We start from the raw sequence: 19,417 nt of genomic DNA, 5'->3' as shown, positions 1-19,417 counted from the left end.
AGAGAGTTGGCAGCAAGGGCCTTTCTCAGAACTTTCAAGTCACAATTTAGAAATCACTTGTTCTGTGACTAGCTCTGTGGGAGTGGCAATGAGGCAGGATGTCTAATGGTACATGCTCCCCACAGGTGTCAAGGCTTCCAAACCACTTCTGCCTGGTAGGGAGGTTACTACAGGACGGTATCTGGCAGGCTCTTGGAATCAAAGCTTGCATCTCAGGCTACTCACCCCCCATTTCACTGGGGGAGGACATGTCATAAGAATAGCTAGGTTTCCACACACAGGCTGTTTGCACAAGCATAAAGGAAGGGAGGATCTGAGTGATCCCCTGGATAATTTAATCCCCACGTCAGCCCAACTGCTGTCTTGGGTTCTCGCCATAACATATATACACACATGAAATTAATTACACAACTTCTAATAATGCACCAAATAGGTCCTCTTAAAGGTAGTTAAATCAGTCCAGTTTGAAAACATTTGGCTGGGCCAAGCTTTCTTTGTGAGGCTAAGTACTGTAGTGGTTCAGAACAAAGGCTTTAGAATCAGGTAGACCTACATTCAAATAGTGCCTCTGCTACCATTAGCTCTGGGAATTTAAACAGGAGATACAACCTCAATTTCTTCACCTATAAACTGGGAACAGCAGTTAACAGTACCAAACTCAGTGCATTCTTACCACCATATGTGAAGAATGCAGCATTGTGCCTAGGAGAAGCAATTTTTAATGTGATTATTAAAAATCACCGTCGTCAACGTTTACTGAGATTTTATGAAAGGACAGACTAAGGATCGCAACTGCCAACTCTATGTTATTCGATACAATTAAACCATGAGCTTAAATGGTTCAAATTTATCCCATCATCTTACACTCCTATAGATTTCATCCAGTAGCTGAATTTGGGGGAGGAAAAGAAAAATGGACCCACACAAAACTTTCCCAGTTGAAGACATTTTTATTTCGGTACGCACCTGAGTCCCTGGCAGGATGGGCCTGTCCTCCGCAGGAGGACATGTCCTCCCCCTCCTTTGGGAGAGGATGGGGGCCCTGCCCTGAGGGGGCAGCTGGGGGATGAAGCAAAGGGCTATGTGACAGTGATAGGTCACAATGAGGAAAGGGCTATGTGACAGTGATAGGTCACAATGAGGAAAGGGCTATGCGACAGTGATAGGTCACAAAGGGCACCAGAGGATAAACAGGCTGTGCCAGGGGGTTAGGCTGAGAAAGTGGTTACTTCTCTCACTGGGACTGAAGTTCACCACAGCCTCTTGGGGAGATAAAAAGCCAGAAGCAGAAGTGAGGTGAGGCAGAGGGGGAGCCTGCCATACCTCTCTACACACTTGAAGAGATTCAGCCTGGGGTCCAGGCGCCCTACAGCGTCCCCACTGTGATCATCTGTGCCCCTACCCACACCCCTGCCTCTGGGAGACCCTGAGGCAACGCTGGGGGCCTGTGGGGCGGTCTTGGAAGACCTGCCGTAGGGCCGCCTGTGTGTGACGTACGAGCACCGCAGCTCGCTCTTCTGCCAGTGAGGCCGAGGGAGGGAAGAGCCAGAGGCCCACCCTAACCGCGCTGCCTGTCGCCTGTCGTGATCAAAGACAGCCATGAGTGGGGACTCTCTGCTCCCGTATCACACGGCCCAGAGCAGCACCGGGGTGGGCCTGTTCAACACCACCACGGGGAAGCTGCAGCAGCAACTGCGCAAGGGCGAATGCGACATGTTCAAGGACGCCCCGGTATTCGAGAGCGACTTCATCCAGATCACGAAGAGGGGAGACCTGCTTGACGTGTACAACTGTGTCTGCATGGTGACCGTGGGCATCACATCCAGCAGCCCCGTCCTCCCACTCCCAGACACCACGCTGCTGGCCCGATGGGCCACCGGCTGTGAAGAGCACGCTGAGCACAGCCAGGCCGCCAAGGGCAAGAGCCACGAGGCTGCAAAGACCTTAGAGCTCACCAGGCTCCTTCCCTTGACGCTCGTGGGCATCTCCACTCACAATCGTGAGAAACAACAGCTGCGCGTGAAGTTTGCCACTGGCCGCTCCTGGTACCTGCAGCTGTGTGCCCCTCTGGACGCGCAGGAAGACCTCTTCACCTCTTGGGAAGAGCTGATTTACCTCCTGCGACCACCAGTGGAGAGTCACAGCCGCACCTATGCCGTTCCAGCCTGGGACATGATCGGCCTGCCTGTGTTCGAGGAGCAGGACGACGGCAGGAGCCCGGCAGTGGAGGATTTCCAAGGAAAGTGGGATCAGGACCAGGTGAGCATCTGCAGCCTCCACACGTGCTCTGAGCTGGCCGGGGCCACGTCTGCCGCTTTTGCTGGGGGGGAGGGGATCCAACTGGACTCCCACAAGCCCGATACCATGCCCGATGTGGCCACTGCAAAAGCAAAACCTACAGTGCTTGGCAAAGTGTCAGCATCGCGGGCAACGACCAAAGTGGAGACAGCAGGGGTGGCAGGAGGCACCGCAGTGGGTGCTTTGAGCATGGCAGTGATCAAATCTCCTGCCCCTGAAGAGCAGAGCACGGCCACAGCAGCCACAGCCAGCAACGGTCCAGGAGGAAGCAAAACCAACATAGCCACTGGGGGCACTGCCAGAACATCCCTGAGGAGCAGGAAAACGGTGCTGCGAACAATTCAGGGTATGCTTGGCAGGTGCCGTGAACCAGTCAGGGTATGCTTCCAGCACATCCACCAGCCTCTCCCCAGAGGCCGGCATGACTGTGGTCGGAGCAGAATCTACCGGCAAGACTGTTGAAGGAAGAGCCGACGAGGAGGACGAGGGGACCCTCATCTCAACCTTGCCACAGGAAGGCAAAGTGAGTGAACAGGATGGCAGCTCACAGAGGGTGTCCCAGGCCCGCAAGGGAAGAAGGGAGAGAAGGGAGCACTGGGGAGAGGACAGAGCTCTTACGAGCCCCTCGCTCTGCAGTTCAGTGGAAAGCCACCACAAGGCAGCAGGGAACAAGACCATCCAGAAAGCAGCTGGCCCGTGCTCAGGCGGCCGCAGAGCCACTAGAGATGACCAAAAGGACAAAGGCCACGGCAGCCCAGGGGGCAGCGAGCAGGGCACTGCTCACAAAGGCATCAGCCGTGCTCCCATCACCAACGAGTCCAGGACCTCGCACAAATCGGGCAGGAGCTTATCTACAGTGAGTTCAGGTCCCACCACCGAGAGACTCAGCAGGATCAGCTCTTTCTTCAGGAACGTCAGAGCCAGTCTTACTACAAAGACAGTGGCCTCCTCACGTGATAAATATGTGAGCATCCTGGCGAAGCCAGTGGAAGGGACCCGAATGGAGGCCATCGTAGAGACAGCAGAGAGTGGCCAGGGGCTGGAGATCACTGGAGGTGTGACATCTGAGACCGTGGAGCCAGTGACGGTTGAAGCCCATCAATAGGACCTAGAGCTGGGAGCTGCAAAGGGGACCAGGGCTCAGGGAAATACCCCTGGAGAGCCCATTTCAGCTTCCTTACTGCAATTTAAATAAAAAACCAAACAATCTGAGAATGCATGCAGTGTCTTGTCTGAATTTCTAGGTCCCGAAGCCCAGCTGTAGCCTCACAGTGGATTCTGTGATGTCAGCTGTGCCACAGTCTGAGACCCAGTGTCCAGTCAAGGGCAGCCCCACCTCACACACATGCTCAGCGCCAACAGCAGTGCTGCATCTGGCCTCCACTCCTTTCTGGCTTTGCCCCCCAGGGCCATGGCTCAAAGTCAGACTATGGTCTGGGAAGCTCTCCTTCACTATCCCCCTATTCTTTTTATAAACGCTTATTTCCCCTGAAGGTCTGTAAACAAAGCAAGAACAGGACTCATGTCCCCTCGGGCTATTCAGTGAACAGAAGTATTTATTAGCTCGCAATCAGAACCGCAAGTAGTAGCTAGTGTGCCATCGTAAGCATACCATTCGATGACATTTCACAAGATAAGCAACCCCACGAAACTAGCACCTGGCGAAGAATCAGAACATCACTGCAAACTCTGGAAGTGCCCCCTTGCAGTCACTCAAGGGTAACCACTACCCTAGCTTCCAACACCATAGATGAATGCAGTTTGCTTTTTCAACTTTACATACTGGAATCACATAGTATGTACTCTTTGACTCTGGTTTCTTTCCCTTAACATTATATTTATGAGGTTTGTGCATGACTTCCCTGGCGATCGTCCATTTATTTTCACTGCTATACAGTATTCCATTGTGTGATGATACTACAACTTATTCTGTTATTGATTTAAGTTATTATCAGTTTTGGGCTATTAAAAATAGTGCTATTATGAACATTGATATACAGATTTGCTGGTAAAAATATACATAAACTTCTGTTCGGCATATACATAGGAATGGAATTGAATATATGCATATGTTCAGCTTCTGATTATACTGCCAAGCTATTTTCCTTCCAAAATGACTGTGGAAATAATAATTCCCACCAGGAATGTATTAAAGTCCTGGTTGTTCCACATCCTTGCCAACATTTGATACTGTTTAGCTCTTTCCTTTTAGCCATTCAGGTGGGATATAGTGACTTTTCTCCCTTTTTCATGATAAAAATATACTTAAAAATATATAATTGGGCTTCCCTGGTGGCGCAGTGGTTGAGAGTCCGCCTGCCGATGCAGGGGACGCGGGTTCGTGGCCCAGTTTGGGAAGATCCGACATGCCGCGGAGCGGCTGGGCCCGTGAGCCGTGGCCACTGAGCCTGCGCGTCCAGAGCCTGTGCTCCGCAACCGGAGAGGCCACAACAGTGAGAGGGCCGCGTACCGCAAAAAAAAAAAAAAAAAAAAAAAAAGTAATGGATTAAATATGCTATGGTCTGAGTGTTTGTGTCGCCACCCCCTCCAAATTTATATTGAAATCCTAACCCCAAGGTGATGGTATTAAGAGGGAGGGCCTCTGGGAGATAATTAGTGTAACCAGCCCAAACTGACCCCATCCTGTTTCTAGAAGGATAACTGAGTTGTTTTTTAAGAGACTACAGAACAAAACCACCAATCATGCAGCTGAAGCATGTGCAGAGGAGAAAATTTTGACCTCAAATACACCTGGAACCAAAGTTTATCCCCCCGCTCCATGGAACCAAAGGACCGGGACATGACTGGAACGAGAACACCGGAACCCATTCAGAAGCAAAGGGTCCATCGTCCAGGAAGATGTGATGTTGAAGCCCCTTTACCATAAATGGCCAGGTTCCAAAGCTCTCCAATTGGAAGATCCACATACCAACCCTACCAGCTAACTCATAAAAGCTTGACTGAACCCTAGATCTTAGAGACAGATTTGAGCCTTGCCAGCTCACATCACAATAAAGCTTTTTCTTTTCTCAAAAGCCTGTACCATAGTACTGGCTACTATGTGAATCAGGCAGTGACCCCTTGCTAGCTAACATTAGGACATGAGGACAAAGCCCTTATGAATGAGATTAGTGCCGATATAAAAAGAGGCCCCAAAGAGCTCCCTTGCTCCCCCAAACACATGAGGACACAGCAAAACAAGATGGCCATGGTCTATGGAACCAGGAAGCAGGCTGTCACCGGACTTGGAATCTGCCAGCGCCCTGATCTTGATCTCACAGCCTCCAGAACTGTGAGAAATAAATTTCTGGGGTTTACAAGCCACCCAGTCTACGGTATTCTCTTACATCAGGCTAAACGGACTAAGACAGAATATAATACTAGTAATAAAGTCACAAGAGACAACATGAAAATGCCAAAGCTGATGCTTCTGCTCCAAGTTATCAGCCACATTATGAGGAAAAAACAAGGATGACCTCAGCTAAAAATAACTATGAGTTTAACAATACATCATTTGAAATATAGGTATCTACTATTGTTAACAACTATCCCCTTACATGTTCAATGCACTTTGAGAAACTGGCTAATAATATAAAGTCTTCATCATTAGCAAAATATTTTAGGATCCTATTTATATCATCTTTATCTCATTTTATTTTCATTTATATTCATTAGTACATCATATATCCTACATACTATATTAGAATATTATTAAATTTATGTAGTTCATTTAAAATGTACATATATTGGTGATCTATGCTCCAAAACATTTTAACTGATAGGGAAGCACAATCAAAAATAGTTCAGAACAAGACCATTAATATAGAAGACTGGAGGCTAAAAACCATGTAGTCTAAGAAGAATTAAGAGTGAACCAGATTTAAAGACAATACCCTAACAAAGGTCACCCAGAAAGAAGCAACTACAGTTGACCCTCAGTATCCACAGGTTCCATATCTGCAGGTTCCACATTCACAGATTCAACTAACCGAGGATCAAAAAATCGTTGGAAAAAAAAATTCCAGAGAGTTCCAAAAAGCAAAACTTGAATTTGCCCCAAATCCAGAAACTATTTACATAGCCGTTATGTTGTATTTACAACTATTTACATAGCATTTACATAGTATTAGGTATTATAAGTAATCTAGAGATGATTTAAAGTATACAGGCATCCGATTTTAACCAGTGAGAACACCGAGACCCAGAGAGTCGAGATAACTGGCTGGAGATCATCCCATAATGATACATCACAATCTTCACACTGATAGGGGAGATGTTTGATGCTGTCACTGGAAACCTTCCACAATCCCTCCCAGAACTAGCCTTCCCGGGATTCATAAACATCAGTTAACTCCCAAGAAAGGACACGATATGCAGAGATGTCCTAACTCAGTATATTTTTTAAAAGTGATAAATTTGGCTTGGGCTTATCTTAATGGCTAGTAGGAGAATCATGGGGAAGGAAATCAACCAGTTTTGGTATTCTGTGCCCCAACTCAAAAATAAAATAGGTGTTATTTTAAAGTCAAAAAATAATATATATATATATATATATATATCTACATACATACAGGAGGATGTGCCTAGGTTATATGCAAATACTATGCAATTTTATATAAGGCTCGTGAGCATCCACAGACTTTGGTATCCACAGGGGTCCTGGAAACAATGCCCAACCTAGGGACCACTGTTTTGTTAATCAACCACTCAAAGGAAAACCAAGTAAAAGTTCTTCAAAACTAGACAAAAAATAAATCTATAAGATAGACTCAATATAAGAATTAAAATTTTTAAAGGCAACAACCAGAGGAAGGAAACTTTAATTTAGGTTTCTAAAGCAAAAAATTCCAAAAGGTATGCTATTTCTTAATTGCACAAAAACGGGGAAAAAAATGAAGGAAGCAAACTTCTAGCAATCTCTAATAATTCCTATTCCCAATGTGGACATTATCAGATTTATCTACATTTCAAGAGGAAAACAAAAAATGCAAAGAAGCACATTTTAAAAGCTGCTAACTAGCCTTAAAACACGACATTTTACATTTTAAAATATAACTTTTTTTTTTTTTTTTTGGCCACGCCATGTGGTTGGCAGGATCCTAGTTCCCCGACCAGGGATCTAAGCTGACCCTGGAAGTGAAAGCGCTGAGTCCTAACCACTGGACCGCCAGGGAACTTCCTAAAATTTAAGTATTTTAAAACATTTATTTCTTGACATGATAAACAAATAACAGTCTGGTTAAATTTAATAATATTTTAATACCTTCTTACAGAGTTTAAGATCTGTATTTATTTTTCAAGGTTCACTTAAATAACGTGTAAAAAAAATTTTGACCACAGGAGGCTAACATCAAAATAATATCAAAACTCATCCCCTAGAAAAACATGTATTATTTTAATACCTACAAATGAAAAGCACATTATAAACATTTTAATGTATAATAGTATGGAATGGAAAGTGGTCTAACCGTTTCACAAGAATGAAAATCTCTTTCCCAAGCTATTAGAAAAGCTCTTTCATCATAGTGTAGCTCTCTAGGCAAGTGAAGAAGTCTGAAGCAAATGAGTTAAGTTCCCGGCTTTTTTTTCCCCTCCCTGTGGGAGCCTGTGGGTGGATGGGGGTGTGAGGGCCTCTCGGGGCTCAGCGTGGACCCAGCCCTGTGCCCCCTCCACCCCGAGCCCCTGCACACGAGCACTGCGCTGGTCAGCGTCTGCCCAGGTGGGCAGCAGCCTCACCTTGGCCTTCTTCACACGCTCCATGGCCTCAGCATATGTTCCTAGGGGCTGGTGCCGAACACCTGCACAGGGCGGGCAGGTGTGAGGGGCCAGGTACCGCTGAAGCAGGGCTGACTATCGTCCTGGGGGTCTCACGGGGTTGGGGGAGCACACACAGGTGAAGAATAAAGGTGTCTGTCCATCTGTTAGTCCTTTCTACTTTTTTTAAGGCCTCCTAGTCAACAGGCCTTATGTTGCCTGCTTATTTCTATTAAAACAAGAGCAGGAATGGGACACAACAACTACAGGTGATGAGTTAGAATGCTCATTAATTTCAGTTACTGGCCATCTTAAAAGTTCCCTAGTCTGCTTCTGTTTCTATGGTAACAAAGGTAGAATCAGGAAGCAGAAGCAAATACTTTAACAGTTAAATAGTGAGAGTCAAGTATTGAATGGCATATACAGTAATTTCATTTTAAGAAAATCTAAAATGTAAAAAGGAAGAAGGGAATCATAGTTCATACAATCTTAAAGACTCAAAAGGAGGAGCCTACCAGTCCAGTATTTTTCCCTTGATTGTTTTAATTGAGAATTATTTACATTTTACTTTTAACTTTTCTAAAAATTTGATTCCACTCCCACCATGGGTGGCCACAAAAGCAAAACAAAAACCTAGAATCACCAATGTCCTGATTCACTTTCTAGAACAAAATTCACAGTACTAGATTTAAGGCTTTTAAATATGATACCATATTTTGTGATCCTAAATAGAACTTGATTTTAAGATTTTTCTTTGAAATAGTGATCCTAATATGACTTTTTAAGTCAAGCAAAGCAGCTATCTTTAAGAATGAAAATAAACCTTCTGTTAATATGGATATGAACCTTTCCTGTATACACACACACACACACACACACACACACACACACCTTATACCAGTGAAATATATACAATGTGTTTAGAATGGAAATTTCTTCAGTATATTTTCTAAGTATTTCTGGGATCGTCTTAAGTTTGTGAGTATTCAAAATCATGACTTTATTAGAATTTTTAATCTGTTTATTCTTTTCCAAATTGCTTTATGTTCAAACTTTTCTTCTTCCTCTCTCAAAACACAGTCACTGCAAAGAGTCTCTGTCTCTTGTCTCTCATCACTCACTCTGGGGGCAGCAACCTGCCATGTCAGAAGCAGCACTATGGAAATGACCATGTGACAAAGAACTGAGGCCTCCTGCCAAAGCCAACAAGGAACTGAGGTCGGCCAGTAACCTGTGAGCTTGGCAGCAGATCCGCCAGCCACAGCTGACACTTGAGATGACTGCCGTCCCAACAGACTTGACAGCCACCTCGTGAGAAAACCCGAGCTAAAACCACCTAAATGAATCCCAGATTCCTGACCCCCAGAAACTGAAATAAATATTTGTTGTTTTAAGCTGCTAAATCTAGAAATTTTTTGCTAAACAGAATTAGATAATCAATAAAGTATCTTATTCATCTTTTTATTTTCTCCCATCCCAACTCTAAGAGTTCCTTGACTTTAGCAAATACTTGACAAATATATCACAAAGTAAAGCACTAAAATATAATGCAGTTTGGCCAAAACTCCTACCAAATGGGCTTGCCCTACTGCTAAGGGAAACAGAAAAATTGTAAGCCCCCATCTCCTTGTGACAAATTAAATAAATTTTTTAATGTTCATTTATAAAACATATGATATCCTAACCTGTAAACATCAGAAAACAAAGAGTATGTCCAAAAGCTATATTTCAACCCTATCTACGACTGTTTTCCACAGTGAATATTCAAATGTTGGCCACATTTTTGCATCTCATCTTAATCTATAGACAATCTGAACTATACCTTTAGTTCTGCACATCCAAATCTCACCTCTCCTGTAATAACGTCCCTAAGAGGAAAAATTGTGGAAGACTTACCAAAGGCAAAGAAAGATTGCTGATATCCTATCTAGGACATCTTACCTAGTTATCTGCGCCTTTCGTTGTCTTTTTTTTTGGTGGTAAAATATATATAACATATCATTTACCACTGTAATAATTTTTAAATGTACATTTCAGTGGTATTAAGTACATTCATATAGTGCAGTACCACCACTATCCATTTCCAGGCCTTTCATTGTCTTTAAACCAAATTTCTCAGAGAATAAAAAAACTGAACTTCTAATATTTTAAATGTGCATTACAAAACAAATTTTAAAAATACTTAATAAAAACAAAGTCAGGACCTTTTAAGAACCCAAGTTTGCATAATTAAGGCAAATCTTTGGTAAACAGATTAATAAATTTTGTTTAAATAAAAGTTATGGCTTTAACCCAATAAGCTAAAATTAATCCCATACAATGTTTATAATTTTGAAAATTTTCTATGTTCTAATAAATTGGATCATTATTCTAGCAAACTTTTTCTTCAACAGTAACTATTTTGTAGCATGGCAGCTTGAAGGTAATTTCAAAATCTTTAGGTAACCTAAAGCCTTGGACTGATATTAAATTGAGTTAACTAAATGATGATTATTAGAGTCCTAGGAAAAAATCTAAGTAAGATAAAATACTGAAACATTAATTACTAAGCATAGTTTTAAGCTTATATACTTTTGCTTCTTATTTTAATATTGACAGGCTATAGTTCTGGGTCATGTTAATGAAAGTGTCGATTTTTGCCTCTTTAAGGTTTAAAGGCATTTATATGGCTATAAAAAGTTGTCTTGTGTGTGATCAAGAGCTCTGCTAGTCTGCTAAAATGCTGGTGTGTGGCAGACAGTTCTCAATTACCCACCCCTAACTTTTCTCTGTGAAACAGAAATTAGTTTAGCTAAAAGGTACAATCAATATGAGCAGTTGAGGCTACCTTAGGAGCAACAGTGACAGAGAAGTACAACTGAGTATGTGCATTTATTTGTCCAAAAAAAAAAAGTGTTTCATCCCAAAGAAGGGATTCTTGGGCTTTTTTTGGTCTCCAGACCCCATTCCACTCTTAGAAATTACTGAGGACTCCAAAGAGCTTTTATTTTATATGGATTATAGCTATTGATGTTTATCATATTGGAAATTAAAACCGAGGTATTATTTTAAATACTTATTTACTGATACGTTTGAAAATAGCAATGATTAATGTATTGCACAATAATACAAATAACATCTTAGTATTGTTACAAATATTGTTTTGACCTCGCAGATCCCCTTAGAGAGAACCACTAACCTCTAAGGGGATCTTAGTGAAGTGTCTGTTTATTCCAGAACATGAAAGACAATAAAGAAGGACCTAACTTGGAAAGTGAATTTTGTTTGCCTTGATTTATAACAGCCAATTCTGAAAAGAAGCTATGAAACATTTTAAATTTTAGCAAATTTCATTCAATGTTGATGGGCTTGCTTCCTTGAGGTACTGATTAATACCTTTATCTTCAATATGAAAGGCTATTCCATACCTTCTGTGCAGTGTGCACAAAGAGTAGAAATGCTGTGTCCTACCAGAATAATTTTCTGTGCTTTATGCTCACTTTTTTATTTCCTTGATTATCTAAAGAAAAAAAAAGTAATAAAGGTTCCTCCTCACTTATGAATCAGCAAACATATTATCTTCTATGTTTATTTTTAATGTTACTTTGATTAAATAGATAACCAAATATTATTTCTCAGGTACCCACGATTCTATTTTTATCAAGCCCCAAATCTTCTAACAACTCTCAACTTTGCATTTTCCTAATCATATCCTAAATATAGACTATATAAAACTTTTTACAATATTTTATACTAACCTATCTTTGAGATTTCCCAGAGTGCCTCAAGAAAGCCAAAAAGTCTTGTTGCTTCACCTTATAAAAACAGAGGTGTTAGAAAGAATTAGGTTTGTTTTATATGTTACTATTCTAAGAGTCACATGGGAAAAATTGTCAAATCAAAAAAGACACCTATCCTTTCCTAGGTTAATTCTGTATAGGTAACATGTTATTAATGTAAATATTTCAGAAATTTTGTGGTGTGAGAAGTCCCTGGAGATGTGTCAATGCCCTCACTGTCCATTATATTTTTACCCTCAGGGGAAATGCTGATCAAAACTTTTATAACATATTTACATACCATACCCCAATACAGAATTTTACTCTCTTCCATTTTCATATTATGAATTAGAGTAACAAATTAACCACAGCCATTAAGTCTCTGTTTTCCACAGAGAGCTTTTGTTTTACTTTGATGTTTTCTTGAAAGCTCTGCCATAAGCTATAAGCGAGAGTTTGTGTCTTCAACAAAAAACGTTCAGAGTTTGTGGAAAGAATTGTGCCAGGTACTTGTAACTGTTAACACTTCAAAGAATAAAATATCGGTAAGGCTTTTTGGTGACATCTCTCGAACAACTTTCAGAACATCTTTGGACCAAGTAAAAATTTCCAGGACTCTTTTTAGTCTAGAAGCAGAAATGTTCATAACAACAGACAGCTAACCCAAGCTCCAGAGAAACAACAACAAAAACTACACACATAGTACTGAATGAACTGACTATAGAAAGTTAATTTGACTGGAATATTGTTGACAATGTTTTAGTGTTCTGTTTTCTTTCTTCTTAAGCTATCTATAATCACAACACTTTAGTAAACTCTGCTTTTGTAAACTAAAATGAAGCTTTAAAAATATTATCTGACTCTTTCTAACCCTTAGAATTCAGAAACTCTTTAGTGAATCACCCTTTCATGGCAGTAGAGATATCTGCACAGATATGGTTAAGAATCTGTCCTCCTTTTTATTAGGATATAATTGGACAAATCTATTAAGCAACCCAAGTTTTGTTACCTAGAGTATCACATTTGAGAACAATGCTCGTTTAAACAGGTATTTGTAAGAAACTAAGGTTGGCTTTACTTAAGGATCCAATGCCTAGAGAGCCCTTGCAGGAAACCTGGCCTGGTCCCTGGCTTATAAGGCTCAGCCTTACATGTGATAAGGAAGATCACTTGCTGGCAGGCTAGGAACCTTAAGAAATTTGAGGGATATTTAAGGATACTTCTGTAGGTGAAATCTGGTAGTGTCCTGGGCTTGCTTTCCTAGCCTGAGGAAAGCAAATAACAGTAGCTTTTAAAATGTCCTAGCTGAGATTCCCTATGGAAAGTTACAGTCAAGTTAATGTTGTAGCCTTAATAGTTGTGCAGTAGTGTATAGGCTCTAGGTTTGCAAAAGCCAACTCAAGGAGGCCTACATGGTTAACTCTTTTTGCACCTGTGAAAATAACCAGCCATACCTTACAATGAGACCAGCTGTTTGGGGATTACTGCTATCACATCACTCCAAAACTCTTGCCAAAACCACTCCTTCTAAACAATTCAAACATAAATACCATACCTCAATATATTTAGGAACCTATGATTATCCGTAACAATGAAGGATATACAAATTAAAATGAAATTATTCCCATTAAGAATACAATGAAAAAAATTCTCAAAGTCCAGCAGCAGTAGTTTAAAATGGTATACCTTTTCTGAGGAGAATTTTTTGGATATGTGAAATGAGCTTTAAAATCTGAATAAGACAGCATCCATTCACATAATCACTGCCAAAAATCCAACAAAAAGGACCAAAATTAGTGAGGGAAATGCCATTATTCAAGAAGCCAGGGAAAATACCAACATTATAAAAAGATTTTTATTTTATACATATATGCTCCAAGAGTACAAGGTGTAGATTTTAGGAAATAAGTGAGAATATTCTGAAATACCCTAAGTCGTAACTTGCAGAATTAAAGTTTAGGGACACGGAAGGCCTATAGGAGAAGTGGGAATCACAGAACTTGGGACCCATGTTCACACAGCAGAAAAACATCATGGGCTATGTTTTGGCCTCATTGTTTTAATTTTCCTCAACCAGTCATTAGGGTTGAAAAGGAGCCATTTTTTTGCAGGTAATGATCAAGTCTGACTAGGCAGACATAAGTAAGCACTGACTCACCATAAAAAACTCATAATCCACAGTATTAGAGTGGCCATTCTCCTATTCCTGCTGCCCCCTCCCACGGCCCCATTTACAGGTCGGCCAGGATGAAGCAGTAGAACTGCTAAAATCAAAGGCTGACCCTCAAACATAGGATCACAGGTACACCCACAGCACAGATCTCAAGAGATTCAGAGAAAAAGTTCTAGGGGAAAACATATCTGAATTTTATTTTCTGTTGCTCAGGTCACCTTGTTGCTTACCCCAAATATCAAAGGCCATCAATATCTAAACCTCTAGCACAAAATAGAACAACCAAACCAACTTAAACAACACTAAGGTAAATGGAGAAGGTCATCAAGAATTACCAAGCTTCTCATGCATTTACATAAAATTAAACTTCCTTTCTGAATTTTTTATGTCTTAATAAAATAGAAATAAATGGATACTTGCTTAATGTGATTTTCATAAACACATATAACAAACTGAAAGCCGCCAAAAAAGCGCCAAAACTAGTGAGGTAAATGCCATCATTAAAGAAGCCAATAGACAATGATACAGTATTTGAAACATTTCCAAAATCAGGAAAAAATAAGGATGCTCAATGTTAACACTGCTTTGTAGGTACTGACCAACTTTATTCTTTACACAGAAAAATAAAGTTATAAGTACTAGAATCAAAGGCAGCAAAGTTATCTTTATTTGCATAATATAATTATATATCTAGAAAATCCTAGAGAATCAAGTAAAAAATTATTAGAAACAATAAGAGAGTTTTGGGGAAAAAAAGCTGGGAATCCACACCTCACTTCTTTCACTTGAATAGAGTCCATCTATAATAAAATTCAAGAGTAAAGCAAGATTAACCTCGAAGCCATAAACAAAAAGAGTAAAACATTTCTCTTCTAAGTATTTATATTTCTTCCTATATTGAAAACAGCAATCTTGGAAGAAAAATTCCACCGTAAATATCAGAAGAGGGAAGAAGGAAGGAGAAGAGGAAAGGAAGAGGAGGATAAAAAAAGAAAAAAAAAAAAAGATAACCTAGCAGTGGTGTGCTGGAGCTTACTCATAATAGCTCACAAGAGCCAACTGTTAAATTTTCAGGAATTTTGTGACCCAGCTGTTAAATATAGTCATTATTAAAAGTTAAATTACATAAACTTACCATTCAATAAATTATATTAAAAATAAGGTAATAAACACTTAAAACTGATCACTCCCTAATTACCTCACTTATTTTATTACATTTTATTATTTCCTATGCTGTTGACATCATTTACGTCTACTTTACCAGTTTGGTGTAAATACTATATAATGGTTGTATGACTGCACATCTCATATCTGTTCAGTGGTATTAAGTCGTTGGATTGAAATAGACCATGTTTGGAGTATTACACCAAAGGAAACAACACACACTACAAATCAGGGCTCCCTCCACCAGACATACAAGCCAGTTGTTAACATTTACCAGAATACCGCTGTGTATATGTAAAATATTCATATGCTTTGACACAGCAATTCAATCTCCAGGAATGTATCATAAGGAAATAAATTAGAATATGCAAAAAGCCTTGGGGATGTTTGATGTAATATTATTCCATTATATATTGTAACATATGCTAACCAAAAGCAATTTAAATGTCCCAAACTTAGATAGTTGAATCAATTATGATATGCTGTTTAAAAATATTTAATGACATGAGAAAATGCTCATAATATAATCCAAAAAGAAAATAAAGTGTAAAAAGCAGAATGCAAAACTACATATAACATTGCTATTTTGTAAAATATATATGTATATATTGACATATACATATATACATGCATACATAGAAAAAAGATTGGAAATTAAAACTTTGTTTTATTAAAAAACAGCAAAAAGCCATTTCTGGTTGAAGAATTTCTGATATTTGGAACCTGAACTCTCTGAAATTTCTTTCCACCAAAGCTGCAATCCCACTGGTGTATACATCCACAGATTTTCCAATTCCCTCTAATTACAGAAGTACTCCTCCTCCTAGTTAATGTCAATCAGTCTAACATGGGTCTGGAACCTGTTTCTTCTCATTTCTCAAAGAATTTCTGAATCATATTCCCTGCCGCTATATCTTTATTTTCATCATTAAGAAAGTCATCTTCAAGCCCACATTTCCTTCCTGAACACTTCCCAATCTATTTTTCTTTTCCTTTACAAGAAAGAAAGAAAACCTATCTAAACTCCATGTTTCTATTTCTTCACCTTTAGTCCAAACCATTCCACTGAAACTATTATTGCCAAGGTCACCAGTGTTCTTATTGCTTAATCCAATGGGTTTTTTTGGTTCTTTCTTAGCTGATATCACAAAAGTATTTCACTCCATGCCCACTCCCCTCATTTACACCTTTTAGAGGGGAGGTTCATCACACTAACTTGCTGTTTCATTTATGAACACTTTCGTTTCACTAAATAAACTGCAACATAAAATAAATTTAAAAAGCAAATAATAGAATTTTGGATATTTGAAAGTTTTATGTTAATACTTTTCTGTGTTTTTCAAAACTGGGAGTATTTTTTAGTAAAAAATATACTTTTAATTTTAAGAAAAGTCATGTTGTACTTCTGAAACTAATATAATGTTATATGTCAATCATACCTCGATTATTTTTTTAGAGTGCTCTTTTTTTTTAAAAAAAAATTTATTTATTTGGCTGTGCCAGGTCTTAGTTGCAGCACACTGGATCTTCTTTTGCCACGTGCAGGATCTTCCTTGCAGCATGCAGGATCTTTTAGTTGCGGCATGCAGGATCTTTAGCTGTGGCATGAGAACCCTTAGTTGTGGCATGTGGGATCTAGTTCCCTGACCAGGGATCAAACCCAGGCCCCCTTCACTGGGAGCACAAAATCTTAGCCACTGGACCACCAAGGAAGCCCCTATACCTCAATTTTTTTTAAAGTTAGAAAATAAACAATAAAATGAATATAAAAAAAGAAAAATCAAAGGGCAATGAACATGATTAATTGTAAGAAGAAATAACCGGCAAGCTGTAGAGCTGCATTTACAATTTATTTTTATCATAAACAAGCAAACAGCTCAAATATAATATTAGAATTTATTTTTTAAAGGTCCAAATTATATTCTCAAATAGTTTTAATTCAGGTATCTAATAAGAAATAGAATTATTTACCAGGATAACAACCTTACCTGATCAATGAAAATTTATTTTTAATATGTTCAGAACTATCTAATAAAATTAATATTTTTTAGAAAGAGTCCTTTTACAAGAGGTAGAAAAAAATAATAAAAAATTGACAATGCTTTAAAAAGCTGACCTTTAGTTATCTAGTTTGACATTCCTTATAGCAGAGATTTTGAGGAAATGTAGTATAGATAATAAGTACTGATGGGAAGTTGGGCCTTAATATGGGCATTAAAAGACAGTTTTCCTAGCAAAAAGAAATGGGGAAGACTTAAATGCCAAAAATAAAATACAGAACAAACTAGTGGTTACCAGTAGAGAGAGGGGGTCAGGCAAGATAGGGGTATCAGATTAAGAGATACAAACTACTATGTATAAAATAAATAAACAACAAGGATATATTGTACAGCACAGGGAAATATAGCTATTATTTTGTAATAGCTTTAGATGGAGTATTATCTATACAAATATCGAATCACTATGTTGTACATCTGAAACTAATATAGTATTGTAAATCAACAATAGTTCAATAAAAAAAAATTTTTTTTTATCCTGAGGAAAAAGAACAAAGTTGGAAGCATAACCATTCCAGACTTCAGACAATACTACAAAGCTACACTAATCAGAACAGTGTGGTATTAGCACAAAAACAGACATATGGATCAGTGGAACAGAACAGAGAGTCCAGAAATAAACCCATACACCTACAGTCAATTAATCTAAGACAAAGGAGGCAAGAATATACAATGGGGAAAAAGACAGTCTCTTCAGCAAGTGGTGTTGTGAAAGCTAGACAGCTCCATGTAAATCAATGAAATTAGAACACTTCTTCACACCCTCATACCATATACAAAAATCAACTCAAAATGGTTTAAAGACCTAAATGTAAGACACCATAGAACTCCTAGAAGAGAACATAGGCAAAACATTCTCTGACATAAACTGTAGCAATGTCAGTGCTGATTCTGACTGATTCTTAGGTCAGTCTCCCAAGGCAATACAAATAAAAGCAAAAATAAACAAATGGGACCTAACCGAACTTAAAAGCTTTTGCACAAAAAAGGAAACCCTAAACAAAACAAAAAGACACCCTACAGATTGGGAGAAAATATTCACAAACCATGCCACCAACAAGGGCTTAATTTCCAAAAGTCTGTACAAACAGCTCATACAACTCAAGATCAAACACACAAACAACCCAATCAAAATATGGGCAGAAGACCTAAATAGACATTTCTCCAAAGAAGACATACAGATGGTCAAGAGGCACATGAAAAGATGCTCAACATCACTAATTATTAGAGAAATGCAAATCAAAACTACAATGAGGTATCATCACTGCACACTGGTCAGAATGGCCATCATCAAAAAGCCTACAAATAATAAATGCTGGAGGTGGTATAGAGAAAAGGGAACCCTCCTACACTGTTGGTTGGAATGTAAATTGGTACAGCCACTGTGGAAAACAGTCTGGAGGTTCCTTAAAAAACTAAAAATAGAGTTACCATAGGATCCAGCAACCCCACTCCTGGGCATATAGCTGGAAAAGATGAAAACTCTTAATTCGAAAAGATACATGCATTTCAATATTCACAGCAGCACTATTTGCAATAGCCAAGATGTGGAAGCAACCTGAGTGCTCATTAACAGACTATTGGTTTAAGAAGATGTAGTTTGGGGGGCTTCCCTGGTGGTGCAGTGGTTGAGAGTCCGCCTGCCGATGCAGGGGACACGGGTTCGTGCCCCAGTCTGGGAAGATCCCACATGCCGCGGAGCAGCTGGGCCCGTGAACCATGGCTGCTGAGCCTGCGTGTCCGGAGCCTGTGCTCTGCAATGGGAGAGGCCACAACAGTGAGAGGCCCTGCGTATCGCAAAAAAAAAAAAAAAAAAAAAAAAAAAAAGAAGATGTAGTTTGTATATAGAATGGAATATTACTCAGCCATAAAAAAGAAGAAAATATTGCCATTTGCAGCAACATGGATGGACCTAGAGAATATCATATTAAGTGAAGTAAGTCAGAGAAAGACAAATATGATATGAAACCACTTATATGTGGAATCTTAAAAATAATACAAATGAATCTATATGTAAAACAGAAATAGGTTCACAGACATAGAAAACAAACTATGGTTACCGAAGAGGAAAGGGAGTCAGGGGAGGGATAAATTAGAAGTATGGGAATAACAGATACAAACTACTATATATAAAATAGATAAGCAACAAAGATTTACTGTATGGCCCAGGGAACTATATTCAATATCTTCTAATAACCTATAATGGAAAATAA

General features: G+C 39.4%; 2 protein-coding genes across 15 annotated transcripts in view; one reads left to right on the top strand and one right to left on the bottom strand.

Annotated features, from left to right (window-relative positions):
- The window catches only part of BAZ2B (bromodomain adjacent to zinc finger domain 2B), a 302,457-nt gene that overhangs the window by 267,665 nt on the left and 15,375 nt on the right, over positions 1 to 19,417 (bottom strand). For 2 of the 14 annotated variants that reach the window (XM_032638487.1, XM_032638489.1), the window contains exon 1: positions 13,969 to 14,314. The exons of 10 other annotated variants lie outside the window; for them this stretch is intronic. In XM_032638487.1, the coding sequence (XP_032494378.1) occupies positions 13,969 to 13,971 (3 nt within the window). In that variant the 5' untranslated portion in view covers positions 13,972 to 14,314. Of the gene's footprint in view, positions 1 to 13,968; positions 14,315 to 19,417 lie in introns of those variants that run through there. 2 more of the 14 variants (XM_032638488.1, XM_032638494.1) reach the window with 1 other exon arrangement.
- On the top strand, positions 1,252 to 4,194 carry LOC116757126 (protein FAM71A-like). The gene is made up of 2 exons (XM_032638513.1): positions 1,252 to 2,644; positions 2,676 to 4,194. Exons 1-2 carry the CDS (start codon positions 1,600 to 1,602, stop codon positions 3,401 to 3,403), a joined length of 1,773 nt encoding a protein of 590 aa, XP_032494404.1. The 5' UTR covers positions 1,252 to 1,599; the 3' UTR covers positions 3,404 to 4,194.

Source organism: Phocoena sinus, chromosome 7, assembly GCF_008692025.1.
Source record: "Phocoena sinus isolate mPhoSin1 chromosome 7, mPhoSin1.pri, whole genome shotgun sequence".
NCBI lineage: Eukaryota > Metazoa > Chordata > Mammalia > Artiodactyla > Phocoenidae > Phocoena > Phocoena sinus.
The sequence above is the reverse complement of the archived record's forward strand: the minus strand, read 5'-3'. Positions and strand labels throughout refer to the sequence as shown.

Excerpts from the sequence above, each read along its gene's own strand:
- LOC116757126 (XM_032638513.1), top strand. The coding sequence starts at position 1,600 with ATGAGTGGGGACTCTCTGCTCCCGTATCACACGGCCCAGAGCAGCACC. Across the intron at positions 2,645-2,675 it reads GGTGCTGCGAACAATTCAGG|GGTATGCTTCCAGCACATCC; the intron begins GTATGCTTGGCA and ends TGAACCAGTCAG.